Below are 13,970 nucleotides of genomic sequence, written 5' to 3' on the forward strand. Positions count from 1 at the left end.
TTCTATCTGGCTAAGATAAGTAGATGATGTGTTCTCTATTTGGTCTCATTTCCCAGACACATTAGACCCCTTCCTTAGTCACCTCCCTAAATCCAAGAATCCAATTTATGATGGAAAAGTAAAAGAACAGTTGTTTACCCTTCCTAGACACCTTAGTTACACGCCCTCCCAACGGCACACTTTCCTTCACTGTATATAGAAAACTCGCACACACAGGCAGATACATTTACAAACTCTCCCACCACCACCCTGCTCAACAATATGGCATTATTAAAACTCTTACCAGGAGAGCCCACAATCTTTGTTCCAGTGGAACCTCCTTTACAACTGAGCTTCACCACTTACACAACACTTTCCTCTCCAATGGCTACAGCAATCACAGTATTAAAAATAATCAGGTCCTCCTCAATTCCCCGGTCTGCTCTTCAGAAAGAGTTTAGAAATGCTGTCACCATACCCTACATCCGTGGCACATCGAAAAAAATAGCAAAGATTTTAAAAAAGCACACACAGCATTTAAGCCCCATCGCAAACTTGCTACCCTTATCCGCTCTACAAAAGAACAGCTCCCTCCTCTCTGGAGTCTATAAAGTACTCTGTTCCTGTAAACTGGTGTACTTTGGACAGACAAGCAGATCAGCTGCTATCTGCCTGGAGGAACATAAGTCATACATCTGCAACCACGACTATGGTCAGTCAGGCCTGGCTGACCATGTCTTGGATACAACCCACAGCTCATGAAGAAAAAAACCACCATGCTCCACCACAGCAAACTCAAAAAAGAGAGAGACTATTCTTAGAATCAGCAGCATCAGGAATCATCATCATCATCAAATTCTTGCCATGTACCCTCAAGGGGTGTTACAGGATATGATAGTACTACATGAAAAATTTACATCATTACTAACTTCATATCTACAATTTTCCTCCAAATCAGTCGGTTACTTGTCAAGACTCCAACATTACCAGATCTTATATTTCTATCATCTAAGGCACATTGTACCATATCAATCCATCTATATCTTGGTCTTCCTCTGGGTCGTTTTCCTGCCAATCTGGTGGAGAACACTTGTTTTGCTAATTTTTCCTCGCCCATTCTGTTTAAGTGACCATACCACCTGAGATTACTAACATTGTCAGCATCCTGGAATGCATTAGCTCTGCTAATGCATTCCTGGATGCTGACAATGTGAAGTTCTTTCCTAATATCCCCGTTTTTAATATGATATTGCCATTGATGCCATCTGTTCATGCCTATAATCTTTCTCAGGACTCTCATATCTGCAGTCTTTAGTCTTTGGTTAAGTGTTTTACTTCTGATCCAGCTCTCAGATCCATAATAAAACTGGTTTGAACACTCTTGTATACAGCTAATTTAGTGTTTTGACTAATTTCTCTTTTATTCCATATGAATTTATTCAATTCACTTCTTACCATACCAGCTTTGTTGATTCTGTTGTCTATTTCCATATTTAATTTACCATCTTCACTAAAAATCGTGCCTAAGTATCTGAAATGTTTAACTTGTTCTACAGGTTCTCCATTCACAACGCAGTTGACATTTGCAACGATTCTGCCTATTTTCATTGTCTTTGTCTTTTTATTGCTGACCTTCATACCATATCTATTACAACAGTTATTCAATTTAGTCAGGGAATCTTGCAGACTTGTAGCAGATTTATTTAGAAGTATAACATCGTCTGCATAAAGCAAAGAGCCGACATTAACATCTCCAATTTTTATATCAGGTGTAATACCACTTTCCTTCATAATATGATCCATATAGTTAATGAATAACAGAGGGGATAATGTACATCCTTGTTTCACACCAGATTTAACATTAAACCACCTCCCTGTACTTCCTTCAATCCTAACTGCTGATTTACAACTTAAATAAAGACTAAGTATTGCTTGATATAATGCCCGATTGACACCATATAACTGTAGCATTTTGAATAGCTTCCTCTCTTGGCACCTTGTCATATGCCTTTTCCAGATCTACAAAATTTAAATACAGATCTTTGTGTATTCTCACGATTTCTCAACTATTTGTCGTAAAGTGAAGATTTGATCCTGACAGCCTCTATTTGGCCTGAATCCAGCTTCTTCTTCACCAAGCTTTTCTTCCACAATTCTTCTCAAGTATACTAGTATAAATCTTACCAGGAACATGCAGTAGGGAAATACCTCTGTAATTCTCACAGTCAGTTTCATTTCCCTTTTTATATATGGGTGCTATGAGAGCTCTGCTCCAATCATTGGTAATTCGTCCCTCTATCCATGCCTTCTGAACTATGCAGTGCAGCCACTGTAAGACTTTTTATACCACCATACTTGAGCATTTTTGGTTGAATATCATCTACTCCACCTGCCTCTCCACATTTCACGCTTTTGATGTCTTTTTCTACTTCAAATATGGATATGTATTCCTGACTGTATGCCTGTAGTGTTTTCTACCACTGTGCTATCACTGCTTGTTTCATTTAGCAATTTTTTGAAGTAATTACTCCATACTTCACCGTTATCTTTTTCTCCTGTTTTCATGTCACCTTTATCATCTCTAGCTCCTTTTATAGCACTCTTTCCTCCATTTCTGAGCTTCTTCAACAACCTCCAAAATATTTTGCCACCTTCTTGATATTTATTTTCTATGTTCTTGCCAAAGTCCTCCCATGACTTTTGTTTAGCTAGTTTTACACAGTGTTTAGCTTTCTTACATTTGTCTCTGTATTCTCTAAGAGCGCAAGCTGACTTATTTGCCAGGAACTTTTGATGTGCTTTCTTCTTTTCCCTCCCTGCTTCTTTTACTTCTTGTGTCCACCATGGAGTTCTGATTTCTCTATCCTTGCAGATAAACTCACCATGCCTCTCTGACTGAATCAATCAGAGTTTTCCTCAAGGTTTGCCACTGAATCTCCAAAGTTTGGTTGCTGTTCTCAAACTCTTTCATTTTTTTCTTCAATATTCTTTGTATATTTTAGTCTACAGTTCACATCTGAGAGCTGCTCAACTTTTATTCACTTTAAAACTTTCTTACATGTTATTCTTTTCAATATGAAATTCAATTTTATCCTGCTCAAGACTAAATAATAATCACTTCCAATATCAAATCCTCTGTACACTCTGGTGTCTTGCACCAGGGAGAAAACATCACTATCGACAATAACATAGTGAATGAGACTTTTCTTATTCCTTGCCTCTTCTCTCCATGTGAGTTTGTGCATATTTTTATGTTGGAACATGGTGTTAGTAATAACCAGTAAATGTCCTGAGTAGAAATCCAACAGGTATTTGCCATTATTATTAGCTTTGCTCTTTTCTCCAAATTTTGCCAAAATATTTTTGTATGTCTGACAATCACTTTCTACTCTGCTATTTAGATCCCCAAAAAGGACCAACTTTTCCTTTTTGATTGTGTCAGTAGCTTTCTCTAGAGCTTCAAAAAATTCTTCCACTTCTACCTTAGTAAAGCCTTCTGTGGGACCATAGGCACAATTAAGTCTCATTGTCCAGTTTCCAATTTTGATATTTGCCCATATCACTACTTGAAACTGCCTGCCATTCAAGAAGATTAGCCTTGTATTTAGTGTTGAATACAATGGCTACTCCTTCTTTTCTTTGATTGTCATTGCCTGAATATAACATTTTGTATTTATTGCTTAGAAAGATCTCGCCAGTTTTGTCTTTTTTGCTTCAGTCACCCCTATTATGTTGATCTGGTACTTATCTAAATCCTCAGCTAGCTCCATTTCTTTGCCATTCAGGATTCTTATGTTGATAGTAGCAATCTTCAATTCTGGTGATATTGATTTGGGCTGTGTTTTAGGATTTGTTCCAGTAGCTGACTTTTCGCTGTTTGCACTGGTTCCCTGTTGAAAAAAACAACGGGGGTCTTGTTTAACTGGGCGATGCCCCAGCTGGCATGGAATTTTATCATGTTGTAACATTTATTTTGTTTTTAGCCAATAAGAATACAATATGGTCGGCTAAATCCCAAATTGTCAGCCCATCCTTGTTCGTTCAGTATCCACGTAGATACCCAACAGGGTGTACCACGAGAAGATGATTTGGGAAACGCTTATCACCAGAGGTCCCACTTTACATTTCAGACCGCCTACAACCACCCTTAGAGAGCGCTTCACCTAGATAGGACTTTAGTGCCACCCACGTGGTTGGGCTGAGTATTTTTTGTTATTTATATGTATGTTACATTAGTTATTTTGTAATCCCTGAAGATGTCTCATTGACTGAGATGAAATATAGGAAGAATTAAATTCTCTTTTAATCCTTTCTGAGTGCTGTATACAATCCATTAAGCCTTCAACATGATGTCCTCACAGCACTTAAGCCTCTGCATAAGGACTATGTCAATACAACATATCCAAGATCAAGGAAGGAAGGAAGGCTAAATCACTTACTTTTTATGGAACATTTTAACATTTATTAGAGGTCATAAATGTTGGCAAGCATGTACAGACATCTTTTAAAAAAATCTAGAATAAAAGATTTATTATCCTTTTGAGGCAGTTTGCCGAAACAACTTGATCATGGCGTTTTCGTGCAGAAAATGTGTGATACATATGGTATTGGTTCATCCACTGTTCGATATAAAAAAAAAACAATAAAGGGATGATCTGTCTTGATGTTTGGTAATTTTCCTGATGTCAATGTTAGTAATAACTTTACATGAATTAATATACTCTTTTTAAGTACAGCAAATAATAAACCCATTTTCATATATACTGTACTGTATTCATAAACTTTATTGTTCATGATGTGTAATGTATGTATTTCAGATGAATTATTATTACATGTATATCCACTGGTCTAAGTTGCTAATCTGGAACTAAGGCAACTGGAAAATGGTGAAAAAGCTACAGATATACCATTTTTTAATTTCTCATTTTCTTGCTAAATTTGTTACCACTTCTATTCACCTTAGTTAAACAATCATGGAAACCAGCACTGAATTTGTTTAGAATTACAACACAATCTGCATGAAGTTGACAGCTATGTTTGAAATCTCCAATTCCAATACCAAGTTTAATACTACTTTCTTTTGTAATGTGATCCATATAGATGATGAATAAAAATGGAGATATTGTGCACCTCTTACACCTGATTTTACATCAAACCATCTTCTTGTATTTCCTTCAGTTCTAATTGCTGCAAACCTTAAAACCAAATATTTATTTTGTCCCCATCAATTTACTATAAGTAGTTCCTGACTTTCTATTAATTCCTTCCTAGTGCTCACTCATAAAGCAGGAATCTATTTCTTATAGATATACTCGGCCTGGTTGGCCGAGTGGTTAGCATACCTGTTCTCCAGCCAAAAGGCTGCAGGTTTGAATCCTGCCGTGGGCATGGATGTTTTGATTGTCTGTGAAAATATGGTGTTGGTCGGCGGTAGATGGCATTGGTGTAGATGATGAAGGTAGTTGCGGTTGGTGGAGACGGAGAGTTGTAGAGTAGGTGCCCTTCCTCGATGAGTCTTTGGACTCTCTGGAGGTATTATGTAATAATAATAATGGTAAAAAGAGCAGTTATGTTTTCAGCAATGCAATTTGTTTATAGTAATGTTGAATATTTTGCACAAAGATCATTGTCATTTCAGTTGCATGTTTGCTTATGATCTCATTTTGTTTCAAATGTTTATTCCTCTTTTCCCCCCCTCCCTTTTTTTTTTTTTTTTTAATTATCATCATCCTCCATAGTATTACTTTTCTTTGGCATACTGTACAGTATTAATAAAAGGAATGAATTTTGAAATAAGGCAGTGAAAATGAAGAATGACACAACTACTCTGTAATAGACTTGGGAGGTGACTAAAGGTGTGGAATTTACAATTAAGACAGGGTACATGTGGAATTATTGGGCTGGTAAGTATGACAAGCTTAGGAGTTTGATTGGTTCAGTGCCATGGCATATAAAACTGCAAGGGCTAGATGTTGATAGTGCATGGGAGGTGGTTAGGAAGTGTTTGCATGAGGCAATGGCTGACTGTATACCTAGAGTCCGAATAATAAATTAAGTAGGGGTTAAATGGATGAATAACACCATTAAGCTTGAGCTGCAAAAAAAGAAACAACTATGGAGGGAATTTAAGGAGAAAGGTGACTTGTAGGCACATGAACGGTATAAAGCGCAGGCCAGAAGTGTGGTAAGAAAAGCAAAAACGGATGATGAAAGAACGTTAGCCATGCAGGCTAAAGAGAATCCCAAACAGTTTTTTCTATATGTTGCAAGTAAAAGAAAAAATGTATATGGCAGAATGATTTTAAAGAATGCTGGTGGTAGGGAGGTAACCGAATCAGTTGATATAGTTGAATTTACTGAGCGAGCACTTTGCAAGAATATATCATCCAGGTGGTGACATTGCAGGAATGAATGAACCAATAGATTATACAGGAATTGTGGTGAATGAAGTGGATGTGAGTAGTCTATTACAAAACCTCAATGTCAATACATCTGTGGGATTGGATGGTATACCAGCTCGTGTCGTACGTGAAGAGGCTAAAGAATTATCAGTGCCCTTGACCGTTTTGTTTAATTTGAGTCTCGGGTCTGGGTTAGTCCAGATGGGGTGGAAAGAGGGGAAAATAGTTCCACTGCATAAAGGAGGTTCTGTTGTGTCCTGAATAATCAAAAATTGGGACAAAAGATTAATTCTATTCAGGAACAACTATCTTTGATTGTAGGTAGAGAATGTTGTGCTTTGACAAGGAAATAAAATTGTACATTATAACTTTAAGGCAAAACTGAAGAAATATTAGCATAAGAAATGTGAGATTTAACCTGTTTGTACAGAGTCAAATAGAGAAATTTATATAAGATTATAATTTAATTAGAGTATCCCATTTTATTATTGTATGAATGCAAGCTGAATGTAAGCTAAAGTCCAAGGGTCACACTTTAGCCGTCTAGAATAGCGTATGGCCTAAAGGAAAGAGAAATTATAAGGAAAACGAAGCGAGAACACATTCTCGGAAGAGCGGCAGCGCACGTGGGCGAGTGCCGTGCGGTAAAAAAAACACGCTAAGCGCAAGAATCTCCAGGAAAAAAAGGGAAGAATATAAGGGTCAAACTCCCCCCCCCCACACACACATGGGCTTTTTGGTTTCTGTTTCCTGTGCTCGTGGACGTTGACCAGCGCTTTCCACCAACATGAAGATTCCGAGTCAGCCGTAGAAGTCGTGTGAGGCCTATCGATGTTTGCGAGGAAAGGTTAGCTATCTCTTCATAACAGAGTAGCTATGCCATATCGAGTGACCGGTAATCCAGATGTGTGCCTGCGGTACCAGAGAAAGTCCAGAGCGGCACATCGCCTTATTGACTCGGGGAACCAGGCTGTGCTGTTATTGTAAGTGACCGAGAATCGCAGAACAAAGATGCCTTGATGTCCAGACAAGGTTGATGATAGAACAGAAAGTCATTCCATGGGACGGTAACGTAAAAATGTTCAAGTATCTGAATTCCTATTAAAGATTTGTTGAACTTTATAGGCTAATTTGTGTATGGACATATTAGGACATATTTTGTGTATGGACATACTAATATGTGCATGGACAATTGGGACAATTGGGATAATCTGATAATCTCTAAAGTTCTCTGTAGAGAACTTTAGAGATTATCAGAATTTGGCAGTGATCTGTCCCAGTTTTGAAGAATGTCTCCCAGAAGGGATCTGTGTGTGAGATAACTGAGACATATTGTGAGATATGAGTAGTGATCAGAGAGTGATTGAAGATAATGTTAAATTAAGTCAGAAGTTTGTATGTTTATAGAAAAACTCTGTGGATCTTGTTATTATGCATGTACTCTTGTGTTAGTAATGATATCAGAATTTTACTAGGAAAGTGATTATGTTAACCATGTACTTTAATTTTCTCATGTATATCTTTTAAACCTAAATAAATGTTTTATAGCATTTGCCTGAATCTAGCCTGTCTTATGAATTCAAATAGCCACTCATAAAATTATTATCGAACCTAGTGGGAGAGATATATGAATATAAGTTGATTTTTTAGACCACGACTGCATGCAAAGACAAAGCGAATTGAAATTAGTTGAATTAGTGTTAGAAAGTTTATTACTGTGTATTACTCTGAGAGAGCTACCTTGGATAAGAGTCTCATCTATCCTATACATTGGCTGACAAAGCAAAATATAAATTTGTCAATATTTAACAGGCAGATTGTCTCAGAGGGTAGATTTTAAGGCCTTGTCCCATACTTAGACAAAGTCCTTACGAGTGAAAGAATGACATGTGAATAAACTTAAGAGCGGCCTAAATTTTAGTTTAAGGATAGAAGAGTGATAACTGATTTGCTAGACTTATTGGAAACTTATTACAAAAGGATAGAAGGGAAATAACTGTGTATGAGTGAGTAGTGGAACATACAAATGTATATAGATAGTACAAGGTAATAATAACAAGAAAAGGGTACGCAACAAATGGCACAGCCGATAGGATAATGTTAGAAGAGATTGAAGTAAGAAAGGATATAATTGAATATAGAGCATCGATATAATAGCAGTAAACACAACACAACAGTTCCAAGACTGCTGTTGTAAATTACTGACCGATTAGCATATCAGGAATCATTGTCAAGGTCTTGGAGAAATTAGTCAAGAGAAAAATATGGAATTGGATAGATGAAAATGGGATACTGTATGGGGGAAAATATGGTTTTGTGAAGGGATAGATCACTCCTCAGTAACTTGCTCACGTTTTATAACACAGTGACGGCTGAACTGGATAAGGGTAATGGGTTTACAGTGATTCTACTGGACCTTGCTAAGGCCTTTGACAGGATACCACATGGAATTCTAATCAGTAAACTACAGCATATGGAGATGAATATAGGGTTGGTGAGATGGATAGGAGGGTGGTTGATGTAGAGATATCAGAGAGTAGTTTATTCAGGAGCAGAGTCCAAAAGACGGCTTGTGACTAGTGGTGTGTTGCAGGGTTCTGTTCTTGGACCACTACTTTTCAATTTGTTCATCAATGATATAAGAAAGGATCTGAGAGGAAGTGTTCACTTGTTTCCTGATGATGCAAAGTTGGGTAGAGCAGTAATGAGTGCACAGGATGTCAAAATTTTGCGAGATGATTTGGATAGTTTGGAGGACTGGGCTAAGGAAAATGGATGTCGATTTAATGTGGCAAAGTGTAAGGTTATGCATTTTGGGGTGAAAAGATTAGCAGCAGTATATCACATTGGTGGAACCATACTCCAGGAGATTGATGAGGCCAGGGATTTGGGAGTGTTGGTGAATAGGGAGTTGAAGTTTGGGGGCACATCACAAAAGTGGCTAAATTAGCTCATCAAATCACTTGGTTGCTGAAAAATACTTTAACAAGCAGAGACAGAGACAAACAAATATTGTTCCTCTGTATCGAGCCTTGATAAGATCCCATCTAGACTACTGTGCCCAAATATGTGCGCCAGGGTTTCTTCTTGATGGGGAGGAGGTGGAGAGGATCCAGAGATGAGTGACCCAGATGATAGCAGGTCTATGGAATGAACCTTATGAGAACAGGTTGAAGATTTGTGGGTTGCAAAAATTGGTTGATAGGTGGAAAAGGGGTGATATGATTGAAACATTCAAATTACTGAAGGGTTTCTATAAGATTAATTTGGAAGATATTTTTGAGAATAGGACTGGTGGTGGGAGGACTAGGGGCCATACATGGAAGCTGGGCAAGAATGTGGTTAGCAAGGATGTCAGAGCTAGGTTTTTTTACTTGGAGAGTGGTGAATGAGTGGAATAAGCTGCCAGAGTCTGTTGTGGGTGCTATGACTGTGAATGAGTTCAAGGCAAGGTATGATAGATACTGTGTGAATTTCGAATAGTTGTTCTTGACAGATGTTAATGTCTCTCTCGATGAGTCTTTCAACTCCTTGGAGTTGCCTGAAATAATAATAATAATAATAATTTCTGTGTGGTAAAAGCTTTGAGTCAGTGAGATGCTCTCATCTGCTGGAACAATGCATGCACAGTAATATTGTATTGTATAGCTTTAAATACATGCAGTTTTAAATGATGTATTTATGAATGTTTAGCATTTATTTATTGTAATTAATGTTCATGTTAAATTTTGTTGATATTTGTGGAATTATAACCAAGGAATATGATATTCCTTGGTTATAATTCCTCATAACCAAGGAATTCATGAAGTGAAAACTCAAAGCAGGAACTGCCTATTGTGAGGTAACTATAATTTAGCCTCTCTGATACTGGTCTACAGAAGAGTAGTTGTACATCTCATCATACAGCAATATGCAGTAGTTCGAGAAAATGTTGTGCAGATAATTTTACTTGTGCGTGAACTGTTTGTTGCAAAATAATTGTGTGGATGGGGGGGGGGAATCTCACTGACCCATATTGTCTGTTCTGTATTGCTTTCAAAAATTTTTTTAACATTTATTGCATCCTATAAATTTGAATACTTTATTAACTAATTAAATTATATGGCTTTAAATCCTTTTTCACTTTTCTCTTATACTAATAAAATAGCTAATATCATTATTTTTCCTTAACTTCAATTTTAACTTAAATCATTTATCATTAATTAGTGAAGATGCACCACATCATGTTTCAGAAACAAGTACTGATAATTTTCGTCATGTTATGAAGTTTTTAAATGGTGAGTATGGTTTATTTCTTATTTTCAATTCATAAGTAGCATTGGTTTTGTAATGCTTTAGATCATAAGTTAAGCTGAAACTGATCTAACTGGTCTCTCTCTCTCTCTCTCTGAGCAGACAAAGGAAGGATATATATATATATCACCATAGCAGACACTATTATAACTTTATTTGTCATAACAGTATAGAAAAATATGGGAAAATAAAGATTTAGCACAAGAAACAAAAGCAAGAATGTAAATCACTAATATTAACACATGCATGGAAACAAGAATAGAAATATCAAAATACATGTAACAAATATCACAAACTTCATTTCACATGTTACAAATAAATGAAATGAAGGCATTGAGGAAAAATAGCTAATAAAATTGGATGAATAGTGAAAAGGTTTGACAAATTACAGTCAGTAAACAAATGGATAAAAAAAAAAAAGAGAATAGATGGACATATTAACTTTTTCGCTGCTAAGCTCAAGTTATCCCAAGTTTAAAAATTGCATCTTTGTTGAGAACAAAGTAATCTTGAATTTCTTGGGCATGTGGTGACATCTATTTTGAATATAATTTAGTTGAATAAGCATTTCATCAGCTGTCTACTTCTGCTATATTTGGACTTCAGCATACAGCGGAAGAAATCTGTCTTCCTTGAAGTGTACATTCCGACCACAAGTCATGAACAATTGGATAAAATTATCAGGAAAGAGTTAAATCAATCAGCCAAAAATGAAGCCCCATTTAATATAATAAAAATGCAATGAGAATAACATGAGCAAGTCAAGCATTTTTAAGGAACACTATAGTAAACATATTTCTAAATGCTTACACTGCTTATACATGGAGAAAAAATATGAAGTTTATTACATCATCCATCCACATTGAAAATATGAATCATAAGATACAAGTCATGCAGATCATAAATTTGGTTTAATCCTTTATCCAAGTGTAAGTAAACAAAGTTTGCAGATGAAATATCTTCAGGACTGAGGCAACTCTGTGGTAAAGGTGGACCAAGCTCTCATCACTCCTTATCACAATATCTTCCATAATGCAAAGCACATCTCCTTGCGGACATGTATAATGCTATGCATTAAGGGAAGGCCACTATCCAGACCGGTTTTGACCTTTATTGAGGTCTTGTTAGCGGGAGCCAGACCCAGAAGTGGTGATACTAAGGCAGAAGCAATGGAGAAGTCATATTTACTAAACATGACTTTGGACTTAATGCATAGCATTATACATGTCCGTAAGGAGATGTGCTTTGCATTATGGGGGATACTGAGATAAGGAGTGATGAGAACTTGGTCCACGAGTTGCCATAGTCCAGGGACGGGCCACTTTGCATTATGGGAGATACTGAAATAAGGAGTGATGAGAGCTTAGTCCACCTTTACCATGAATTGCCTCAGTCCTGAAAATACTTCAGGTGCAAACTTTGTTTGCTTACACTTGGATAAAGGATTAAACTAAATTTATTATAGTCTAACCAAGTGGTGGGGGGGGGGACTTCCAACCTCTTTCTATAAATCCAGAGTAATTTAATAATAAGGTGGTACACCTTTTGGCAACTCTTATAGGTAAATATGACTTCTCGATTGCTTTTGCCTTAGTATCACCACTTCTGGGTTTGGCTCCCACTGACGAGACCTCAATAAAGGTCGAAACCGGTTTGGGTAGTGGCCCTTCCCTTAATGCATAGCATTATACATTTCCGCAAGGAGATGTGCTTTGCAATATGGGAGATACCGAGATAAGGATTGATGAGAGCTTGGTCCACCTTTTCCATGAGTTGCCTCAGTCCTGAAGATACTTCAGGTGCAAACTTTGTTTGCTTATACTTGGATAAAGGATTTAACTAAATTTATTATTATTAATGATAATTACTTCCCAAAACTTTAAAAATTACATACAATCAGAGCAGTTAAGGTTTAGATAATTTTATGGTATTTCATGTCTCAGGGGAAAAAGATCAAATTTGAATCTGATGAAATGGGAATCAAGGGCAGACTTGATGGATTCTAAAAATGCCAAGTGGTTCTGACGTTATTGTATTCTAATTTTTAGCATTCTAATCTTCGGTTAGTCTGTCCAAAGTGATGAAGCTGAAACGAATAGGACACTTGATGGACACCTGATAAGGAGAAAAGTAATTTTTCCTTGGTAGATGGTACATGAAGGAAGCATAAGGATTGTACTTTTGAAGAATCCATGCTTTTTTTCACATCTGATTGTGGTCTTGATGACAGATGTCAATTTTTTTAATGGAAGTTTCATTGTAATCATTAATTACCAGAGTAGTTTTTTTTAAAATTTTATTTATCTAACAGAAGGGAATCAGAAGAGCAAATACAAGACCTGTATGCAAGGCTTTCAATAATACTTATCTTCTGTGATGAATAAGGACAAATGGGTGTATAAGGTGTTCTATAAACAGAAAATATGCTAATTTCAGAGTTTTAAGAAGTAATTACCATTAGTGGCTATGTTTTTTTTTTAAATCTTAAGTTCTTTAATTTTAGTTACAGAAACTAGTGTATTTGTTTCTTTAGACTATAATAATGCATTCTTGTCAACTCAGCTGTGACAAGATACAAACTAGTAAATGCATTTTAGATATCTTATATCTTAAATCATATCTTATGATTCATGTTTTGAATCATAAGATATGAGTGTTTAGAAAAAAATAATAATAAAAGGTCAGACATGTTTGTTTACATAAGGCCTTAAATTGGTATAGAAGGTTCTGTTTTCACCTCCTGCACATAATAGTTCTAAATTCTTGGACATTGTAAAAATTAAAAAGAGAAGAAAACATTTGCAGATAACTTACTTTCATATAAGAAAGCTTTCAAAACATTCCTTCACTGAGAGCGTCCACTAAAATGGGATGTACATTACCTGGTGACCAACCCTCAGAGGAAAGACATTTCCCAACCCTGGTTCTTCTCATGCCATAAAAACAGTAACAACAACAAAAAAACAATCTAAGTGTTCCATGTTTGTTCAAACATCTCATTTGAAGAAAATTGGGAAGAAAGAGCAGATATATGCATGACAAATGTTGTATTGTTCTATGAGTCTACCTTATTTTAAAAAAAAAAAAAAATTATATAGCTAAATTTTAAAAGGATGATGGAGGTGATATAGTATGCTCAGCATTTTATAAAATTAGCAAGGTTTTAATGAAACATACATTGTCACGATTTTGGTTAACTTTGAATTGAAAACAGCTTGCCTAAAGTTTTGCATGTTCTTGTTTTAATTACATTATAAAAGAAAAATAAGCCAGCAAGGAGAGCTTGTGTTTCCTTTA

At 36.2% G+C, this 13,970-nt stretch overlaps 1 protein-coding gene across 3 annotated transcripts in view; it reads left to right on the plus strand.

Moving 5' to 3' along the window:
• The window catches only part of LOC150100355 (uncharacterized), a 358,520-nt gene that overhangs the window by 30,591 nt on the left and 313,959 nt on the right, over positions 1 to 13,970 (plus strand). For all 3 annotated transcript variants that reach the window (XR_016549227.1, XM_090402349.1, XM_090402350.1), the window contains exon 3: positions 10,587 to 10,657. Coding sequence is in view for 2 of the 3 variants with exons in the window: in XM_090402349.1 (XP_090258475.1) it covers positions 10,587 to 10,657 (71 nt within the window). In the remaining variant the exon portion in view is untranslated. The remainder of the gene's footprint in view (positions 1 to 10,586; positions 10,658 to 13,970) is intronic.

This window comes from Typopeltis vanoorti, chromosome 13, assembly GCF_054136105.1.
Source record: "Typopeltis vanoorti isolate ZY-2024b chromosome 13, IOZ_Tvanoo_1.0, whole genome shotgun sequence".
Lineage (NCBI taxonomy): Eukaryota > Metazoa > Arthropoda > Arachnida > Uropygi > Thelyphonidae > Typopeltis > Typopeltis vanoorti.